Source organism: Hyperolius riggenbachi, chromosome 3 (assembly GCF_040937935.1).
Source record: "Hyperolius riggenbachi isolate aHypRig1 chromosome 3, aHypRig1.pri, whole genome shotgun sequence".
NCBI classification, from domain to species: Eukaryota; Metazoa; Chordata; class Amphibia; order Anura; family Hyperoliidae; genus Hyperolius; species Hyperolius riggenbachi.
This window is the reverse complement of record NC_090648.1, coordinates 234,050,601-234,072,983: the sequence shown is the minus strand read 5'-3', so window position 1 is coordinate 234,072,983 and position 22,383 is coordinate 234,050,601. Positions and strand designations below refer to the sequence as shown.

Sequence of the window (22,383 nt, the reverse complement as noted above, 5' to 3'; positions counted from 1 at the left end):
CAATAACCAGCGCTCAACTGTAACAGCCAAGTGACTACTGCCTAAATCCTTGTATGCGGCCACAAGGACTGTCGCCTGGAAGGGATCAGACCTCAATCAGATTTCAATCAATCAATCAAGGTGACAGATTTGTGGCTAGTCACTTGTTCTGTTGCTATGCAAAGGGTGTTGGTGCAAAGTACGGCCCATGCCTGCACAATAGCATAGAGATGCTTTTTCCTCTATGCATGAGTGGCTCCGTGCTACTGCGCAAGCACTGACACCTGCGTAGTGCGGGCGCTCTCATACACGAAGGGGAGCACACCCAAGAAGAAGAAGAGAGTCCTGGCCAGCAGCAGATGGGTCAAAGAGCTTCCCTACACAGTGGTGTCTACCTTGGGGTTTTTTAGGCTTCAGGTTTACTTTGTAAGGTTCACAGTGGGAGCATAAAGTCAGAATTATTAGCATCTTAAAGGATGCCTGAGGAGGTGACATGATGAGATAGACGTGTATGTACAGTGCCTAGCACACAAATAACTGCCGTGTTCCTTTTTTTTTCTTTCTCTGTCTGAAAGAGTTAAACATCAGGTATGTAAGTGGCAGTTCCTGTCTGAGTCAGGACTGTGTCAGACTACAGTGTGACCCTCACTGATAAGAAATTACAACTATAAAACACATTCCTAGCAGAAAATGGCTTCTGAGAGCAGGAGAGAGATAAAAAGGGTCAATAGTTCGTAGATTTTAGCTCTAGCATACTTCAATGAATGTGTCATTGAGCAAAAACAATAAAAACTTAAAAAGTAGATTTAAATAGAAAATAAAACTGTGGAATATCTTAAAAATTAATTTTTAGGAGGAGGATGGATACAATTGTTTATTTCATTAGTTTAGTGGCCAAGGTTAAGCAGGTGCAGTGGCCGGCGACTGGCTCGGTCGCCGAAAACGAAACTTTGACCCCCAGAACAAGAGCTTGTTGGATACGTTGCATGGCTGTGCTCCTATTCATGCACAAGCAGCGCCTGCGCAGTAAGCTTGTTCACGAGTGGCTCCGTGCTACTGCGCAGGATTACTTCTGCATGTGCCCATGCACGAAGAGGGTTCTGGATGGCAAGTTGACAATAGTGGGGAACAGGAAGATGTAAAAAGCCTCTAGAGGGTCCAGAGACTTCCCTCTTCGTAGGTAAGTATGTTATTTGTTTTCCCCTTACGTTCGCCTCAGGTTCTCTTTCAGATGGAAAAAAAATGTACACTCATAAAACAAATAGTAACACTATTGTGAACGCGTCCCCAATGATTAATAATATTGTGCCCTAAAGAAAACATTTCATTGCACCACATAGTGTATGCATGAGTGACCCTGTACGACAGGTTTTTTTTTCTGCAGAGCCATGGTTAGAAATGGATAGAAATACGTATAATTGTCTCAAAAACAGGCTGAAGCTTGCTACGGGTGGCAGCAGTGCAAGCACTGTGCAGTGTGCAGTGACATGGCAATAGAGAGAGCGATGGCTCACAAGCACACAGCTGTCTGCGCTCTACAGTCTGCAGCTTCCGCCTGGCGCTCATAGTAGTTCCGAGGTCAGCAAGATGGCAGCGCCCAGTGGTGGAATAACGAGTAGCCCGCTTAGATCTCCTGTAGGGACACCGGGAAAAGTCCGGGAATTGATTAACGAGGGGATAGTGAGCGAGGAGCGTAGTACTGAACGGAGGTGAGGAAAATAAATGGCGCTGATCTCATTAGGTGCATAGCAAACTTTCAGCAATCGCTCATTCACTTCAGTCGTTATGGCTACAACACAATTGCGCAGTACACGTCATTATTTGTGTACTGTTCATTACAAGAAGTCTACCCCTTCCGACTTAAAAAAAAAATGTTTGGATGGGAATATGGTGACTTGTAAAAGTAAAACCTTATCTACAAACATAGCTCCCAACTGTCCCTCTTTGGGAGCCCTGTCCCTCTGTCCTCCTCATTTGTCCCTCTTTCAGGACTTGTCCCTCTTTCTATGTAAATATAAATATTTCTCTACTAAAAAATGTGTTTGACTCTAAACTTTATTCCCATCCTTTAAATTGATATACAGTATTACTAATTTTAAATGTTAATATGATGGAAAATGAACCAGGATAGAAAGGACCGGTGTGGTTTGAATTATAAAACAACATATTTTTCTTATGAAATCTTTATTAGTGATGGGTCGTTTGCTGCGAACGACAAGAGCTGGTTCTCAGTTCTAAAAGAGCCGATGCCTCAGCCGCCCCACACAGCTCTGATTTGCTCTGCAATAAAGGGCGCTGAGGCATGCTGGGAGATGTAGTCCTCTTGCAACTTGTAGGAGTGTATGGGGCGGAGCAGAGCAGTAGCAGGAGGGATTGCCCCAGTCAGAGAAGCAGTCTGGAGTTGTCATGAAGACGGGGGCGGGGCTTTTACTCCGATTCGGAGTGGTGTCTAGTGATATTTAATGAAGAGCCGTAAGAGCCGGCTCTTTAACCCTCTGGGGGATAATCCCTAGCTGAGCTCGGGGTAAGCCGCCACAGAGGTTTTCTCAGGCCCTGGTGGGCCGATTTGCATAATTTTTTTGTTGTTGCACGCAGCTAGCACTTTGCTAGCTGCGTGTATATACCGATCGCCGCCGCTCCGCGCTGATTCGCCGCTACTCGCCGTGCCACTCCCCCCCCCCAAGACCCCCTGCGCAGCCTGGCCAATCAGTGCCAGGCAGCGCTGAGGGGTGGATCGAGACTCCCTCTGACGTCACGACGTCGTTGACGTCGATGACGTCATCCCGATCGTCGCCATGGCGACGGGGGAAGCCAAACAGGAAATCCCGTTCTGAACGGGATTTCCTGTTTGCTTTGTATGCCGGAGGGGGTGGGAGGATGCCGCTGCACAGCGGCTATCATGTAGCGAGCCCTGGGCTCGCTACATGATTTAAAAAATAAAAAAAATTAAAAATAGTGCTGCGCCACCTCCTGGGCGATATAATTGTATCCCCCAGGAGGTTAATGGGAGCCGATTCAGAAGAGCCGATTCTCTGAGAAGAGCCGGAATTCCCATCACTAATCTTTATGGTATGTGTGACGGGGGTGTGGCTGGGGCATGGCTTAGGTGTCCCTCTTTCTTATCTCAAAAAGTTGGTAGGTATGCTACAACAGGAGTGATTCCATGGGCATACACACTTGAGACCAGGACCACTATCTTCCAACAGGAATTAAAACATGATCACTTGGGTGATCGTGACACAGGTTGTGGTTGAGGCTTTACAGGCACATTGCAAGCCTGTTATGCCACTATAGTGGGCAGCAGAGGATTGATGTGCATGAAGGAGGTGACAGAGCTGAGGGAGAGAAATAAGCTATGTGCTGGAACCAGGCTGAAATGGGGCACCAGAAAGACACTAACACAATGTGCTGGGTGTGTGATGGCATGTATGTGACAGACCTCCGAGGTGTTCCCACAGATACCCAGAGCCTTCTGCAGAGTGTTAGCGTAGTGGAGAGCACTCACTTCTCACCTGGTCGACTGACACGCTCCTTTCTGTGTCCTTATGATAGTTCCTGTTGCCTGTGGTGGTATAAGTGAGTACATATGCATACCTCCCAACTTTGTGAGATGAGAAAGAGGGACACTTAACCCACACCCCTGTCACACCCCCTAGTCACGCATACCATAAAGATTTCATAAGAAAAATAATTTGTTTTATAATTCAAACCACACTGTTCCTCTCTATCCTGGTACATTTTCTTTCATTTTAACATTTTCAAATTAGTAATATATCAATTTAAAGGATGGGAATAAGGTTTAGAGTCAATCAAACACATTTTTAGTAGAGAAATATAAATATTTACATAGAAAGAGGGACAGGGCTCCCAAAGAGGGACTGTCCCTCCACTAGAGGGACAGTTGGGAGCTATGCATATATGACGCTGGGTCACGTATATGCACTGGGAGATTACAGGACGACACTGGAGGGACCATGCTGGCCAGACAGATAAACAGCGAGTGTGCTCCGCTGCGCTAATACTCTGCAGAGGCGCCAGGTAGCTGGAGGGGGGGGTAGTAAAATCTATTTGCAGTGTGTGACAGTAATATATCCCTCTTTGATAAGATGTCAATCAGAGAGGGATCTGTCTATTGGCCATTTCGGTATAAAGTCTGCCAGCGTAATTAAGTTACTATGAGGTTGGTGCACAAAGTAGAAGTAATATTGCTGTGCACCAACATCATATGGCAATATTACTGCTACAACCAGCATCAGTGTACCACGGGTGAGGCTATTAGTGGGACCCATGGTACTCAAGTAGTGAGAACATTGCTATGGTAACGCATGTTATGAACGTTACCATAGCAATGCTTGTGGTACTTGTGTACTTCAGTTCAAGGAGAGAGCGCAAATTTTGGTACACTGCTGGTATTAGTAACATTAAATTGCCATGCGCTTGCTGCGCACAGCAATATTACCGCTGCTTTGTGTATCAACCTCTGCCTATATGGTCTTTACCAGCTCACGTTGCATTAAGTGTGTTATGCTGGGAATACACGATGAGTTTTTTGGCAGATTTACTTTCTGATTATTTTTCTAATTGATTTCCATTCATGTCTATGAGAAAATCGATCAGAAAAACGATCAAAATCAGATCAGACCTGTCCAAAATTATCTATAGAGCCATCTATCTGCTGAAATAACTCATTGTGTATTCCCAGTATTATGCATCAAAACAGCTATGAGCAAGTATTCGCGGACACCCACCCACAGTGACTGTTGCCCTTAATGATTGTTCATTAATTGTTAGGACAACTATACAGGGCACACGCACTTATCAGACACGCTTCTCAGCTATTAGCTTTCACATACAAAATAAGAGTACCTTATATACTCGTGTATAAGCTTAATTTTTCACCACAAAAAATGTGCTGAAAAGTTACCCCCCTCGTCTTATATGTGAGTCAGTGAAGTAGAACGGATGGTGGAGTAGGTTTTGTTACTGGCAGAGCAGCGTAAGGATCTTGCACTAGTGATCCTGCTGTTGCCAGCTGGCTCCCTTCTGTGCCCCCCATCCCCTGCAACATGGTGTGCACTGCACAAGACTAGCTGTGTCCCCTGGCTTGTGGAGCAGAGCGTGCAAGTGATGTGTCAAGGGTGCAAGGATTGGGGATTCTTCCTGTGTGGCATTCGATGTGTCTCATATCTATGGCGCTATCTAGTGGTGTCTTGAGACACAGCTGTATCATCCTTGGGGCAGATATGGCTATGGGGAGAGGAGATGACTTGTACTGGGGGCACATCCGGCTACTGTGGAGGGGGCTATACTGGGGAGGAGGATTATACACTAGTCAATCACTTTTTTTTTGTTTCTGAGGGAGAAGTGGTTACCTCGGCTTATACGCGGGTTGGCTTATATGCGAGTATATACGGTATGTGTTTCCAGGAAAGTCCTAATTAGGATTAGAATTGTTGATTCAATTGTTTTTACATCAGTTTATTTTCATGTTTGCGCTAAACAGTTCTGTTGGGAAACGAATGAGACAACATTTTTCCAGAGTGTTTAAATGTAGCTGTTGCTAGTAAAGGTGGCACAACCAAGTATTACCTTTCAGGAGGAGCAATTACTACTGGAGTGGTGAATTTTTTGTCTTCAGTAAATTAAAGCATACCTGAACTCAGAACATCCTCTCTGCTCTAAAAGATATGCAACAGCATAATAACCTTTATAATAAAAACATTTCTTTGTTACATCTGATAAAAATCCTAAAATTAATCTGCACGGTTTCTACTTCCTGATTCATGGAAGCAGACATATTGTTAACATCCTGTGCTTTCAAATAGCCTTATCTGTCATCTCTGCCATAGGCAGTCATGTGCCATAGGGGAGAGATCAGATTACAACTTGTGTTTAGACACAGATGAGGGGGAATTAAACAGGCTAAACTCTATAAATACATACAGGGTGCATTTATCTATGTTTTCCTACTGTCCTGTGCAAGAGTTCAGGTCCACTTTAAATAGTTTGAATGCTTATGCATAGTTTACTCAGGTTTTCTTTTATATTATACAAGGTTTGATTGGTGATTAGGGGCAATTACTGTAAAGGTAGGAACACACTAGGCAGAATCGCATACGCATTTTCCATAGCACATAGTGTAAAAGGCATATGCGATTCTGCCTAGTGTGTTCCTACCCTCAGTGTTATGAATATGCAGAAATATGAGATCAGTTAGGGGTAAGTATAATACTTTTCCACACAATTGTATTTTTGGGGAAACTGCTCTTAAATATATTGTCTGTGCACTATTTTTCTATACTGTTATTCATAGAAGTGTTTATTTTTCTTTTCAGGAAGGACACTAGTAATTTGTCACATGACAACATCAGCTTTGAAGCTTCATCGGATGCTGAGACGATTGCGACCACTAGTAAAGAAGCATTCCTCTCCAGGGTGGAATCCTACACCATATCTTTTCATGAAACATCAGATTGTCCGCACTTCATTGGCACCTGAATATTCACAGGCAATACCCATATACTCTAAAGGTGGCCATACATGGTACAATTTTTTCATACAATCTTACCATTTCTATGTAATATAAGGGAACTGCCTAAATTATCCTTTCAGTATATTCACTTAATTTACCCTTACACTACATGGAAATGGTAAGATTGTATGAAAAAATTGTACCATGTATGGCCACCATTACTCATTTATGGAAAGACTTAAAGTGAACCTTAAGTCAGAAAAAAAATGAGTTTTACTCACCTGGGGCTTCTACCAGCCCCCTGCAGCAGTCCTGTGCCCTCGCAGCCACTCACTAATCCTCTGGTCCCCCGCTGCCAGCCAGTTTCGTTTTTGCCGACAGGCCCGTCAGGACTGGCCACGTGTAGCGTTTTCCGCATTCCCGACTGCAATTAGTGCTATTGCGGGCCGCAACGCGTACAAAAATACGCGTTGCCGAATATCTATGCGTTCGTAATGTGGCAACGCATATTTTTGTACGCGTTGCGGCCCGCAATAGCACTAATGCGGAAATGCGCTAATGCGGGAATACGGAAAAAGCTACGCATGGCCAGTCCTGACGGGCCTGTCGGCAAAAACGAAACTAGCTGGCAGCGGGAGACCAGAGGATTAGTGAGTGGCTGCGAGGGCACAGGACTTCTGCAGGGGGCTGGTAGAAGCCCCAGGTGAGTAAAACTCATTTTTTTTTTCTGGCTTAAGTGTCCCTTTAAAGAGAACATATAATGAACAAAGAACCTAGTATCTGATGTTATATAGGTCAAAAGGTATTTTTTTTTTACCAGCAACAGACAAATATAGGTTAAGGCAACTCCCTCAAAAATTTTTACTTATTAAAGAAAAATATGTTGCGTCCCTGAAAGGTTTATATATCTGGCAAGAAAATTCTTGTGTTTACAGAAAAATTGGCACAATAATAGTCAGGATCACAATTTTATGGTGTGCAAAAATATATCTCAAGTTTAAACTGGCAGAATAGACTTCCTCCACTGCAACCAGGTGAAAAGTAGTTCTTAGCTACATGGAGTCTTTTTTGAATATTGATATGAAGGGTTTCAGGGATGCACAAAACATACATTTGTATTAGTGTGTCTAAAATGTACAGTGAAGGTTTGGTTTTGAATGATCTTGCTGCAAAAGAATTGGATGATCTTATAAGGCTTGAGCTGCTCATGGATAAGGAGTTCCTCCCAAATTCTCCCCCATTGTCCGGTGAATTTTATTCTCCTGAATGCAGAATGATTCCCAGATATTCTTTAGTTATAGATGATGCCCTCAGAATGTGTCATATGTTTTGTACCTACGGTACTCTCTGAAGCACTGACCTGCTAGTAGGAACTTGGTATTACCAAACACATTACAAATACCTGTGTATATTGCTGCACTCATTAATTTGGATGCACCCTGGGGAAGTTTATCTGCAAAAAAACGTGTAACAGAAATAAACAATACTAATAACTGTTGTGCACATAAACATTATCCTCAGGTTATATCCTATTTGTACAAGTTGTGAACATTTCTCCTTATACGCTACCAACTTGTGCTTTGTTCATGTATGGTGCTAGAATGTTTGCACATTACACCCATTAGAAAGCTTGAGACCCAGTAAGACCTCTTGAAAAAGGAGCACAGGGGAATTTCTATATCATCAGGCTGTGCATTTGAACAACTACTAACATATTTAAGTCCATCACCATAAATGATTTTTTTTCTTCCTTGTAACCCTGGACAACCTGAATTGAGAGAATTGGCCCTTCTATGGAAACACAAACCACTCATGACTAAAAGATGTATCCACCCCTTTGGCTTCAGTTTTTTTCTCTTTCCAAGCCTACATGATACAAGCTACAACTTTGCAGTTTTCAGGATAACTATTTAACTGTTTTCCTGTGCCTTGTGTTAGGAGACCCTTCTCCATATGAATCCTGCTAATGAAAGCGTTAAAGTGTACCCGTGATGGGCTTACTAAAAGATTTTATACTGACCCGGTATAGGTAGGTACTTCTATGGCTAGAAGGAACGAGCAGCGAGGCTTGTGTAATGGTGCTGCTCTTTAAGAATCCACCTCAGTGGCCGTGAAATCCAGAATAAAGACAAGAAATAGAGCGAACTCAGAGAACCAGTGGTAGGAAAGGCAGGGATGCCTGGAGTAATCTCACCTTAGAAAGTTGCTGGCAAGCTTGTACAGGTTTGTCCAGCGGCTGCGCATGTGTCACTCTGGCCGGGGACTCGGCTTGGCAGTGTCCAGATTCTCCTCCATAGGAAGGCAGACCTGAAATCCGTAGTTATGTCTTTGCAGGTCTCTGCCTGGACTGTGTGCAAGTTCCACACTATGCGGCTGCACCACAGACCCCGCATAGTCTGTGTCCCTTTTATCTACTATCAAAATTTGAGCCATTTTGATGTCTCATCATTTGTAGGTAAAAATTGAGTGCTTATCTGCACCTCCTAAAAAAGATAAATACAGGAGATTCAAGAAATGTTTGTGTAATCTCTCTAACTTCTGATCCAAACCTATTTGCTAGAAATGTATTGCTTCAGTATTAGTTAGTGCTCCTATTGCTCTATTAAACATTTGGTGGACAACTTGAAAGATAGGATTTTTTGTGTGATTTTTATTCCTGCTACTAACATCTGGAAGAACAGAAACACTTTACTTTTGGGTCCATAGTGCCTCCTAAAGGCCATAACGCTGATTCTGTAGTGGAGGAGGGGAACCCTCAGAGGCAAGAAGGATTTAACTGTTTCTTATTAGGGCTCGAAGGAAGTTAAGGCCCATTATTACACGTGTTTCACAGAAGACAGGAATTACTAAAAGATATATATGACACTGAGCAGACTGGGGATTCCCTACCAGTATTATTTGCACAGTGTGAACTCTATAGGGGTCTACAGGAACAGTCTGCTAATTACTTATTGGTTCGTTAGTATTAAAAAAAATTTATTAAGAATCAGTCGCTAGACACAAGGGAAATGTTTTGGGGTGTGAAGTGGGACCACTTGACACCAGAGAGCTGTTTAGGGGTGGGAGGGGGACCACTAGACACAAGGGAACTGTTTAGGGGAGGGAGTGGGGCCAATAGACACCAGAGAACTGTATAGGGGAGGGAGGAGGCATTAGACACATACAACAAACATCATCTTCAATCAGAATCTGGTGCTAGGCCAAAGTGCGCTACAAGCAGTAAAGTCCGCCCCCCTTTCCACCACCACCCCTTTCAAATATGAGATCTGGCTGGTCTTTCTGTTCAGGCTGTCCGGGAGGACAATGGAATAAAATCCTAGTTAGACTTACTGCCAATGGCATTTTAGGAGGAAAAGAGTTTCTTATTGTGTACAGTGTGTGCATTCTAATAAGCACCAATTCTGCAGAAAATAGAAGCTTTTAAGGAGAAATGTTTTCAACTTTTTTGATTAGGAGACTAAATGATTATGGTTATGTGTACTGCAGTTATTATTTGTATCATTACTCCTGTTAAAGTGGAACTAAATCAAAACCAAACAGTCTTAAATAGGCTTCTAAACTGAAACAGGACTTTTACATTCAGCAGTTTAAACATAGTACATATTGGAAGAGCAACAGATTGCAAGGAGAATACAATAACCGAGATGAATTGGGAACAAGTAGCAGTTTTTGGGCATAAAACTTCTGGACCCAAAACAAGCAAGCACAGTATAATGTAACTCAATACTTGAGGGAGATGGACCAACAACTGGTTCATGTTACAGAGATGGGTGTCACTTTTTATAAAGAACTCTTTAAAAACGTGAGTTTTGTTTAAACTGTTTTCAACATCCTTGCAAATGAACTTTTCCTTCGTTTATTCAGCAACTTATGCTGGGCATACACAATAAGTTTATGCGCCGGTATCGAGTCAGCGGCCCGATGCTGGCGCGTCCCCGCTCATCCATGCATGCGCGCGGATCGATCCCCGCTTGTCCCTGCTGGCGCTCCTTATCAGCCGCTCGATTCCCCGCTATTGTCCGCCCGCGGGGATCGAGCGGGGAATCTATCTGGCGGGTCATCGGACCTCTCGGATATTATCAATCGAGCCATCAGCGGCTCGATTGATAAGGAAAAAACTGTCCGTGTATGCCCAGCATTATGCTCCAGCATCGAGCCGCTGGCTCGATACCGCCGCAAAAACTAACCGTGTATGCCCAGCATTAGACTTCAAGACTTTAGTAATACATTAGTTACCAGGGAAAAAGTGTATGGAATGCTTTATTTTGTAGGCTTTGTTTTGTGTGCTTATCGTCAATTAGAAGCAGATGAACATAATATTTCTATAAATACAAATCTGTTTTCTTAGTTTACAGATCGCATACCAGTTCAATAAAGTAGCTATGATGTTCCCTTTCATTTTCCTTAATGTGAGAACTCCTTGAAATGGGCTGGTAAGCCTTTAGATATGTCTCCTCTAGTTTGTGCCAGGTATGGGTGGTCCAACATTGAGTGCGACATGCTGAAATGTTGCAGCTGTAATGCCTACTTGTGCGCTAGCTTACAGCCCTCCTTGGACTTCAGTAAATGTAAGTATTGTGTGTTTACTGTCAATACTTATTTTGAAACAGTTGTAATGTCACTGTAACAGCTATAGCAATGCATGGCACGGCTGTAGCGTTTCGGCTGCAGCTTCACAGTTGCACAGGTGCCACGTCCAATTCAGAAACGTGTGTGGCACCCAGGGGAAATAGGCCTTTACTTGTGAGGGTGTTGCAATGTGACCTGTGACCTAGCCCATTGACCATCTGGGTATGTTGAAGTCAAAACACAGATCTGACTTCCATTTAGATGCTTAGGTGTGCTTTAAAATGGTCTGTGTGTACAAGGAGCCCCCTAAACACCAAATAGCTTAAAAGGAAATTTTACCTTTCTTAACCTCTTGAGGACTGCAGGGCTAAACCCCCCTAGTGACCAGGCCATTTTTGGTAAAATTGGCCACTGCAGCTTTAAGGCCAAGCTGCAGGGCCGCACAACACAGCACAGAAGTGATTCCCGCCCCCCCTTTTCTCCCCACCAACAGAGCTCTCTGTTGGTGGGGTCTGATCGCTCCCCCCATGTTTATTTTTTTAATAATAAATATTATTGTTCCTGATTTAAAAAAAAACAAACAAACTGTGTCTTTAAAACCCTTCCCTCCCTCCCCACAGCCAGCCAATTATGGCGATCAGCTGTCATAGGCTTCTGCCTATGACAGCCGATCGCTCTCTTGTCCCCCAGGGGGACAGTAGTGTCACACGGCTGTCCCCAGTGCAGCGCTGCTGCTGAGTGCAGCGCTGCATAGTGTAAATAGACGGCGATCACGCCATCTAACAGTCTCCCGAGCGGAGGGGGCGGAGCTCCGCCCTCCGAGCATGAGATGCGCACACAGCGTGCGCGCGATCTCATGCAAATTACAGCCCCAGGACTTTACGCCAATTGGCGTTAGGCGGTCCTTGGGGTTGCCGCTGCGGCCACGCCCATCGGCGTGACGCGGTCGGAAACAGGTTAAACAAATGCATTGACCTGTATCAGTGTAACACAGATTATTTTGTAATTTGTTATTAGAAATTCCAGTTCAATTTGAAGCTGGATTTACATGTCTTAAAGGACACGCGAGGTGAAAATAAACTAATAAAATAATTGTATCTATCCTCCTTCTCCTAAAAATGACTTTTTAAGCTATTCCACAGTTTTATATTTAAATCTACTTTTTAATTTTTTACTGTTTTATTGTTTTTGCACAGTGACACATTAATTTAAGTATGCCAGAGCTAAAATCTGTGAGAAAACGCGGAAAAGCCGCCGCGTGTGCTCAGAACAAGGCGGCTGATTCCGCATCCAACGCGGCGGTTTGCACGCGTAGGCCTACATCTGCCTGTATGGCTGAACGCGGAGAAACCGCCGCATGCCCTGATAGCGGTGCGGCTGGTTCCACGTCCAGCGCGGCGGGTGGTACGCAACACATGTCTGGTGTGGCTGGGACTGATAGTCCACACAGGTTCAGAAGGACGGCAGAACTTTTATGACAGCCAGAAGGGAGTCAGCTGACCAAGCCGGTCAGCTGACGATTCCACCAGTTCCCATTGGTCCAGCACTTAGGGGAGGCACTGGAGAGCGCTGGGCTATATATACTGGGTGCTGGGCATTCGCTGGTTGTCTGCCGTTGCGATCACTACGTGGAAGCACTCAGATCTTTTTGTCAGAATCTGTGTTATCATTCTGTTATACTTCAGACTAGTTCCAGGGTGTTGATGATCAAGGACCTCACACTCAAGATTAGGGACTTGTGTTATCATTCTGTTATACTTCAGACTAGTTCCAGGGTGTTGATGATCAAGGACCTCACACCCAAGATTAGGGACTTGTGTTATCATTCTGTTATACTTCAGACTAGTTCCAGGGTGTTGATGATCACGGAGCTCACACCCAAGACTAGGCATTGTTTATTATCTGTTATGACTTACTGCTTTCCTGACCACTCTTCTGTTCACTGATTCGGTACTTCGCTATATCTGATACTCTGTTGCCAAACCCTGCGTGCCTTAGGATTACCGAATCAGCCTCCTGTCTTTGTACTTTGTATGTCCGTGTGTTGCCGACCTGGCTTGTCCGACCTTGAGAGCTATCTCCTCAGTTAAGAGAGAGTTCACAGATCAGTCAGTGACATTCTCCTATTGGTGTCACTCACGCTCTGGTCCTTCCCCTCCCAGTCTGACTCCTCCCCACGGGAGATTCTCAGGCTGCTGAAAGGTACTTATACTCTAGCAGTATTCCTTACTGCCTTAGTACCTGTCCTCCTGATATTGTTCTCAAAGTATTAAGCCCCGTCTACACTATGAGACATTGCAGCGATCCTGCGGCTCGATTAGCCGCCGGATCGCCTATTCCGCGTACCCGCTCGCCGCACGTGCGCCGCATTCGATTCCCCGCTCGTGCCCGCCGGCGCTGCTTACCTTCCGCTCGATTCCCTGCCATTGTCCCCTCACGGGGAGCGAGCAGGCAATCGGCGGTGTGGAGATCCGTCCTTACTGTTGCACCAAACACTCATATCTCTCAGGTGTCCAGAGGTTAGTAGTATATCTGATTATCGGTGATACTGCAGATCATTAATGATCAGGTATATATATCTGTATTTTTGGTGATACTGCAGATCACCAATAATCAGATCGTTACAGAAAGGCAGACCCAAAATGCAAATGGACGCACTCACCAGCCGTCTGGGCACACTTACCACTTCTGTGGAAAACATCAATATAGTGCTGGGCAGCCACCAGATGGTAATGGACGCTCTGTCTGGATCTATACAAACCCTACAGACGGCTGTGAAGGATGTGCAATCTCCTCTTAGCACAGACATACGTATGCCTGTACCTGAAAAATTTTCTGGTCACAGATCTGACTTCCGAAATTTTAGAAGTAGAGTGTTATCATACTTTGAGTTAAGACCTAATTCTTCAGGAACTATGGCCCAAAGGGTTACCTTTATTAAAACCTTGTTATCTGGCGATTCTCAGACCTGGGCGTATAGCCTTCCCACCAGTCACCAAGCCCTAACCTCTGTAGAGGAATTTTTTAAAGCTATGGCTATAATTTACGACGATCCAGACATTGCCTCGACTTCTGAGCGGAAGCTCAAACTTTTACGTCAAGGCAAGAGTCCGGTTGAAGATTATGCTGCTGAATTTAGGAGATGGTCAGTATCGGCCAGGTGGGACAGATTTGCCCTTTTAGATTGTTTCTTATCAGGGTTGTCAGACGAGGTCTCTGATCTTATGTTAAGTCAGCCGGAACCTAAGTCCATCGATGAGGCCATTTCATCGGCTATCAGGATAGATCGCCGGCTGCGCTATCAGAGACAGACCCGGGGTAAAAACCATGTGAGAATGGTGTCTCACGCTGCACCCCCAGTGACTCCACCTCCACCCGCTTCACCTCCACCGGAGCCAATGCAGATTGGTCGGTCAAAGTTGTCTCAAGTGGAGCGGAAACGCAGAATATCAGAGCATCTCTGTCTTTATTGTGCAGAGGGGGGTCATAGAGTACAGAATTGCCCTAAGAAGTCGGGAAAACGCTACTGCCTAGGTGTAGTCGGGGGTAATACCCTAGGCATGTAATTTTTACCCCTAGATGATAAACGTTTGCTTCTTTCCTGTACTATTTCGTGGGAAGATAGGTCTGAAGTCACTGAAACCTTCATTGACTCGGGCTCAGCGGCTAATTTTATGGATTTTGAATTTGCAAAAAATTGGGTATTCCGGTCACCCCGGTAAAACCACAGATACAGGTTACTGCAGTGGATGATTCCCCTCTGCAGGGTAACAGTCCTCTTGTCACAGACTCCAGAAGTGGGGGTCACTATCGGGGTGTTGCATAGAGAAAATTTGTTTTTCTTTGTGTTACGTATGACAACCTCCACGATCATTCTTGGCATGCCTTGGTTACAACTTCACTCACCTCAGATTAACTGGGCCACTGGTCAGCTAACAAGCTGGTCTTCCCATTGTTTTCATCATTGTTTAGCGAAGGTAACCTTGGGTGAGACCAAGATTCACGTGGAAGGATTGCCAGATCAGTATTCTGAGTTTTCAGACGTGTTTTGTCCTAAATCGGCCGATAAACTTCCTCCACACCGCCCTTTCGATTGTCCTATTGATCTCCGGTCTGGTTGTATGCCCCCTAGAGGTCATCTCTACAATTTATCTGGGCCCGAAAAGTTGGCCATGCAGAAATATATCCGTGAAAACTTAGCTAAAGGGTTCATTCGCCCCTCCCGGTCGCCTGCTGGAGCAGGTTTCTTTTTTGTAAAGAAAAAAGACGGAGGCCTTCGGCCGTGCATTGATTATCGGGGCCTAAATAAAATCACAGTAAAAAATCGCTATCCATTGCCTTTGATAGACGATTTATTTACTTAGGTCACCAATGCTAAGATTTTCTCAAAGTTGGATTTGCGGGGTGCATACAACCTGGTACGGATCAGAGAGGGCGATGAGTGGAAGACGGCCTTTAACACACCCGATGGGCATTACGAGTACCTGGTGATGCCCTTCGGGTTGTGTAACGCCCCGGCCGTCTTTCAGGAGCTCATTAAAGAGGTGTTCAGAGAGGTTTTAGGCAAATTTGTCCTGGTATATTTGGATGATATACTAATCTTCTCAGCCAACCTCTCAGAGCATAGGGATCATGTCAGGTTTGTGTTGCGCAAGCTAAGACAAAACATGTTATATGCCAAGTTGGAGAAATGCATTTTTGAGGTAACATCTGTCACCTTTCTGGGGTACATAATTTCCACCTCGGGCCTTTCTATGGACCCTGCCAAGGTCTCTGCTGTTCTGGAGTGGCCTCAGCCAGTGGGACTGAAGGCTCTCCAGAGATTCTTGGGGTTCGCTAACTACTATAGAGGGGTACTCCACAGTCATCACACCCCTCACCAGCCTCACAAAGAAAGGGGCAGATACTAACCATTGGTCCACCGAAGCTCTTGCTGCTTTCTCCACCCTGAAGGAATTGTTTTGTACTGCACTCATTCTAAGACACGTCGACATCTCCTATCCCTTTATTGTGGAGGTAGATGCCTCAGAGGTTGGGGTAGGGGCTGTGCTGTCTCAGCGTTCTGGGTTGCAGGGAAGGTTACACCCGTGTGCCTATTTCTCTTGTAGATTTTCACCCGCAGAGAAAAACTACGATATAGGAAACAGGGAGCTCCTAGCCATTAAATTGGCCTTTGAAGAATGGCGTCATTGGCTAGAGGGAGCAGAACATACGATTACAGTTTACACTAATCACAAAAATTTGGAATACATCGAGGGGGCTAAGAGATTGAGTCCCCGACAGGCTCGGTAGTCACTGTTTTTCTCGAGATTCAGATTTATAATTACGTATACCCCGGGTAGTAAAAACATTAAAATAGTACAATATAGAGCAAAGGAACACTTGGCACTCAAACCCAATATATGTGCATATGGGGCAGGCTCTGCGTTTGCTTGTTGTTTTTTCAATCAATACTTCCCCTCTTCCAATCACTCAAACAAGTGGCATATGACTGAAACTTTGGACGTGCGCCGGTTTCAAATTCTGTGAAAAACAGTCCAACAATTTACATACAAAAAGGCAGGCCGGGCATCAGTCCCTTTGAGTTTCTTTAATGCAGCATCTTGCCAAAGAGAATATTGCAGTAATACATTCGTGTACAGTTACAAACGGATGGATTAAACCTGCATTGTTGAGGATGTTCGGGGAGTGCGGGGTGCGGGTGACCAGGGGTAAGTGGACGACATTAAAGCAGATGCTTTATACAGATGTTTTGAGCCAGAGACAGCACAGCCCTCAGACCCAGAGACTATTCTCCCACAGAAAGTGGTGTTGGCAGCCACAGAGACCTGGAGGAACTGGACTGAAACTTTAAGTCCCTTCCAGCAGGATGTCCCTTAAGGAAAGCCTGAAGGGGTCATGTTTGTACCGTTGCCATTCCGCCTCCAGATATTGCAGATGTTCCACTCCCACAAGAACGCTGGACATCCTGGTGCCACCAGAACACAGGACCTTGTTGCTAGGTGAGCATGGTGGCCTTCATTGGCAACTGACTGCAAGGAGTATGTGAGAGAATGTGCAGTGTGTGCAAGAAGTAAACCCTCCCGTCAGGCACCTGTGGGAACATTGCAGCCTTTACCCACCCCGAGTGAACCATGGACCCATTTGTCCATGGATTTTGTGGGCAAGCTCCCTAAGTCTGAGGGCATGTCGGTCATTTGAGTGGTGGTCGACAGATTCAGTAAAATGGCCCATTTCGTGCCCCTGAAAGGACTCCCCTCGGCCCAGGAGTTGGCCGATCTCTTCATCCTGCATATCTTCCGGCTACATGGTATTCCGGAAAATATAGTGTCAGATCGGGGAGTCTAATTTGTTTCTAAATTTTGGAGGGCATTCTGTCATCAGCTGGGCATGGAACTTTCGTTTTCGTCGGGCTACCACCCACAGACCAATGGTCAGACCGAGAGAATTAATCAATCTCTGGAACAGTTTCTAAGGTGTTATGTTGCGGATGCACAGACTGATTGGGTCAAGTTGTTGCCGTTTGCAGAATTTGCACACAATAATTTGAAAAGCTCTTCTTCTGGATTCTCTCCATTCCAGGTGGTAACAGGAAGGTTGCCTAGGTTCTCCCCATTGCCAGTAGCTTCTACTCCGTTTCCAGCTCTGGAGGCTTGGCAAAAGTCATTTAAAAACATTTGGGGAATTGTGAAAAAGAATCTAGAGAAGGCTTTTCAGAGTCAGAAAGGACAAGCTGACAAACGTTCCATAGAGTGGAAGTTCCGGCCAGGAGACTTGTTCTGGGTGTCCACTCGTCATTTGGCTCTAAAACAGCCTTCACCCAAGCTAGGACCCAGATTCGTGGGTCCTTTCCCAGTAACCAGGAAAATCAACAATGTTACTTATGCCATTGATCTTCCTGCCAGTATGCGGGGTGTGAGATCATTCCATGTATCCCTGCTTAAGCCAGCAGTTCATGTAGATTCCACTCCTCCTCCCCCTGTGATGGTGGATGACCAACCGGAGTATGAAGTGGAAAAGATTTTAGACTCACGTATTGTACAGAACTCAGTACAGTATTTGGTTCACTGGAAGGGTTATGGCATTGAGGAAAGAACATGGGTACCTGATTACCACATGCATGCGGATGAATTAAAGAGGGAGTTCCATGCCCTACATCCTGAGAAGCCGGGTGGGAGCTGTCCGGAGTCCACTCCCTTTAGGGGGGTACTGTGAGAAAACGCGGAAAAGCTGCCGCGTGTGCTCAGAACAAGGCGGCTGATTCCGCATACACGCGGCGGTTTGCACGCGTAGGCCTACATCTGCCTGTATGGCTGAACGCGGAGAAACCGCTGCATGCCCTGATAGCGGTGCGGCTGGTTCCGCGTCCAGCGCGGCGGGTGGTACGCAACACATGTCTGGTGTGGCTGGGACTGATAGTCCACACAGGTTCAGAAGGACGCGCCCGCGCGCTGAGAGGCAGAACTTTTATGACAGCCAAAAGGGAGTCAGCTGACCAAGCCGGTCAGCTGACGATTCCACCAGTTCCCATTGGTCCAGCACTTAGGGGAGGCACTGGAGAGCGCTGGGCTATATATACTGGGTGCTGGGCATTCCTTGGTTGTCTGCCGTTGCGATCACTATGTGGAAGCTCTCAGACCTTTTTGTCAGAATCTGTGTTATCATTCTGTTATACTTCAGACTAGTTCCAGGGTGTTGATGATCAAGGACCTCACACCCAAGATTAGGGACTTGTGTTACCATTCTGTTATATGTCAGACTAGTTCCAGGGTGTTGATGATCACGGAGCTCACACCCAAGACTAGGCATTGGTTATTATCTGTTATGACTTACTGCTTTCCTGACCACTCTTCTGTTCACTGATTCGGTACTTCGCTATATCTGATACTCTGTTGCCAAACCCTGCGTGCCTTAGGATTACCGAATCAGCCTCCTGTCTTTGTACTTTGTATGTCCGTGTGTTGCCGACCTGGCTTGTCCGACCTTGAGAGCTATCTCCTCAGTTAAGAGAGAGTTCACAGATCAGTCAGTGACATTCTCCTATTGGTGTCACTCACGCTCTGGTCCTTCCCCTCCCAGTCTGACTCCTCCCCACGGGAGATTCTCAGGCTGCTGAAAGGTACTTATACTCTAGCAGTATTCCTTACTGCCTTAGTACCTGTCCTCCTGATATTGTTCTCAAAGTATTAAGCCCCGTCTACACTATGAGACATTGCAGCGATCCTGCGCCTCGATTAGCCGCCGGATCGCCTATTCCGCGTACCCGCTCGCCGCACGTGCGCCGCATTCGATTCCCCGCTCGTGCCCGCCGGCGCCGCTTACCTTCCGCTCGATTCCCTGCCATTGTCCCCTCGCGGGGAGCGAGCAGGGAATCGGCGGTGCGGAGATCCGTCCTTACTGTTGCACCAAACACTCATATCTCTCAGGTGTCCAGAGGTTAGTAGTATATCTGATTATCGGTGATACTGCAGATCATCAATGATCAGGTATATATCTGTAATTTTGGTGATACTGCAGATCACCAATAATCAGATCCTTTCAGTGTTACACCGATCGTTACAAAATCTATGAACTATTGAACCTTTTTATCTCTTTCCTGTTCTCAGAAGCCATTTGCTGCTAGGAAAGTGTTCTATAGTTGTAATTTCTTATCAGTGAAGTTCACACTGTAGTCTGACCCAGTCCTGACAGACAGGAACTGCCACTTACATACCTGCTGTTTAACTCTTTCAGGCAGAGAAAGAAAAAAAGGAACACAGCAGTTATTTGTGTGCTGGGCGCTGTACATACACATGTCTATCTCATCATGTCACATGTCGCCTCTGGTATCCTTTTAAAGGGAGTGGACAGTTTTTTCCTTCTGCATGTGCAGTTAGTGGAGATAGAATTGCAACTCTGCATCACCTGCACTAATCAGAAACTGACACACCTAGTACTCACAGTTTTGTCAGGAAAGCTGAGGTATGTATGTGTGTCTTTCTCCAGATAACACAGCGGTAACACTTGAAATACCATTTGAAAAACCCTTATGAGGTATAGTTCTGAACTGAAGAGAGTGTTTCTCTTTATTTGTCAACAAGACTGGAATATCAATTTAAAAAATCTGCATAGTTGAGTGCATAAAACGTTCTCCCAGTCCAGGGCCCCTATTCAATTCACTTTTTTTCCTAAGTTTTCTGCTGGGAGATATTTTTTATCTACTATTTAACTAAACTTTTCATGACTCTTAAATTTGAAAAAGCACCAAAAAGTAAGTGAAAAAGTACTGTCAAAATGACTTGGAGTATTTTATTGCATGCTGGTGGCTTAAAAGTCATTTTATTGATAAGGTGTGAAAAGATCACCTTGGAGAAAAATTAGAAGAAAAAGGGAATTTAACAAGGGCCCATGTCTGAAACTAAAGGCACGTACACACACCATACTTCCTCCAACGACAGGTCCGCCAGACCCTCCCGCTGAGCAGACGTTCTGCCGACAGTTGCACTTGTGTACGCGCTGTCGGCAGACTGATAAGGCTGTTTCTGAACGATCCACTCAGCGGCCAGTTATGAGCTATGCCTACTTGAGATTTCTCTGCCAAAGGGGGCAATACTGTTTGCTAAAGAAAAAAGTATACTTACTTTCACCACAGAAGCAAATCTGTTTTGTTGAATAGATGAGGCAAATTAAATCGTTTATATTTTTTTGTTCACCTATATCACATTTATATGTAGTTTTAAAGAAGATAAAAAGTATGGACAGCCCGTAAATTTTTTTAACATGCCTGAGCCGCAGAATCCACTTCCAAACTGTAAAATTTACCTCTATTTCAGTCCATGTGTCAGCTGTCTCAGAAACAGGGAGGGGATTAAATATTCTAAGATTCTGGATGTTCATATCCTTTTGTACAGGATCTATGTGGATTTATTTTGATTGATGTCCTTTCGCTATCATGATTTGTAGGCGGTTTATTGATATAAAGGCCAATGCTGAATCTTTCCTTTGTTTTTGGGTTTAGATAAGGAACGTTGTGTGGAGTTGCAAGAAGCACTGAGGACCTCTCATGAGAAGTTTTGCTTTTGGCCAGATAGTCCCTGCCCAGGTAGGCCTTTTTATATGTGTATCATTTTTGATGAACAAATGTTTGTCACCTGAACTCTAGTAATAGAACCTCTTTCTACTTAGCAGCGCCCCCTCAGCACACACTAGCAACGCTGAGCCGGCTAACTACAACTCAACTTCATATGGACGGTCACTGAAGAGCCGCTGGTTCATATTGAGCAGAGAGTCACTGAGGAGCCGCTGGTGAGCCGGCTCACGTACGAGCAAAGAGCGGATAACAAAGAACTGCTGGTGAATCAGAATCAGAATAAAAATTCTGATTCTGATTCACCAGCGGTTCTTTGATATCCGCTCTTTGCTCGTACGTGAGCCGGTTTACCAGCAGCTCCTCAGTGACTCTCTGCTCAATATGAACCAGCGGATCTTCAGTGACCGTCCATATGAAGTTGAGTTGTAGTTAGCCGGTTCAGCGTTGCTAGTGTGTGCTGAGGGGGCGCTGCTAACTAGAAAGAACTGAACTTTAGTCATGTGGATGGTTACGTGGGGAAGCCCACATGACATAATCACACCAACGCGCACGGAGCTAGGACGGCCCGCAGATAGGGCTGGAAACCTGCGCAGCCGCACTAGGCATGCGAACTGCGCAGGTGTTTGCAGTTTAAAGCGGCAATTTTTATCCCATCAGTTCAGGCGACCCTGCAGAGGGTCGGGGCCTGTAAAGAATCCTGGATTTAGATAACAGAGCGCCTGAAACAGACAGGTGAGGCACTGATCGTTGGCCTGAGGTCTGATATTGCAAGAAGGTAACTAACTTTTTTATAACATTCGCCTCGTAAGTCCTTTAAATAAATATTGTAAAAAAATAAGCAATTTTATTCATTACATTCTTTTCACTTCAGTTCCTCTTTAAAGGGAACCTAAACTGGGAGGGATATGGATTTTTCCTTTTAAACAATACCAGTTCCCTGGCAATCCTGCTGATCTCTTTGCTGCAGTAGTGGATGAATCACACACCTGAAACAAGCTTGCAACTAATCCAGTCTGACTTCAGTCAGAGCACCTGATCAGAATGCTTGTTCAGGGGCTGTGGCTGAAAGTATTAGAGACACAAGATCAACAGGAGAGTCAGGCAACTGGTATTATTTTAAAAGGAAAAATACATGTCCTTCTCAGTTTAGATACCCTTTAAGCTGTCAGGCCCACAACCTTGGTTGCTGCAGTGGGAATAGGAAGATACAAGTGAGCAGTCAGACAACAAGGGGATAGCAAAGTCATTATCAGGGAACAGGAGAGCCTGCTCTGCAGCTCCATCAATTCTGGCA

At 45.1% G+C, this 22,383-nt stretch overlaps 1 protein-coding gene across 3 annotated transcripts in view; it reads left to right on the top strand.

The window, feature by feature from the left end:
• ZC3HC1 (zinc finger C3HC-type containing 1) overlaps positions 1-22,383 on the top strand; it is a 60,662-nt gene that overhangs the window by 5,873 nt on the left and 32,406 nt on the right. Inside the window, exons 1-4 of one of the 3 annotated variants that reach the window (XM_068275970.1) lie at positions 1,042-1,159; positions 6,315-6,429; positions 10,869-11,019; positions 21,018-21,101. In XM_068275970.1, the coding sequence (XP_068132071.1) occupies positions 10,899-11,019; positions 21,018-21,101 (205 nt within the window). In that variant the 5' untranslated portion in view covers positions 1,042-1,159; positions 6,315-6,429; positions 10,869-10,898. Of the gene's footprint in view, positions 1-1,041; positions 1,160-1,518; positions 1,689-6,314; positions 6,430-10,868; positions 11,020-21,017; positions 21,102-22,383 lie in introns of those variants that run through there. The other 2 variants (XM_068275967.1, XM_068275969.1) reach the window with 2 other exon arrangements.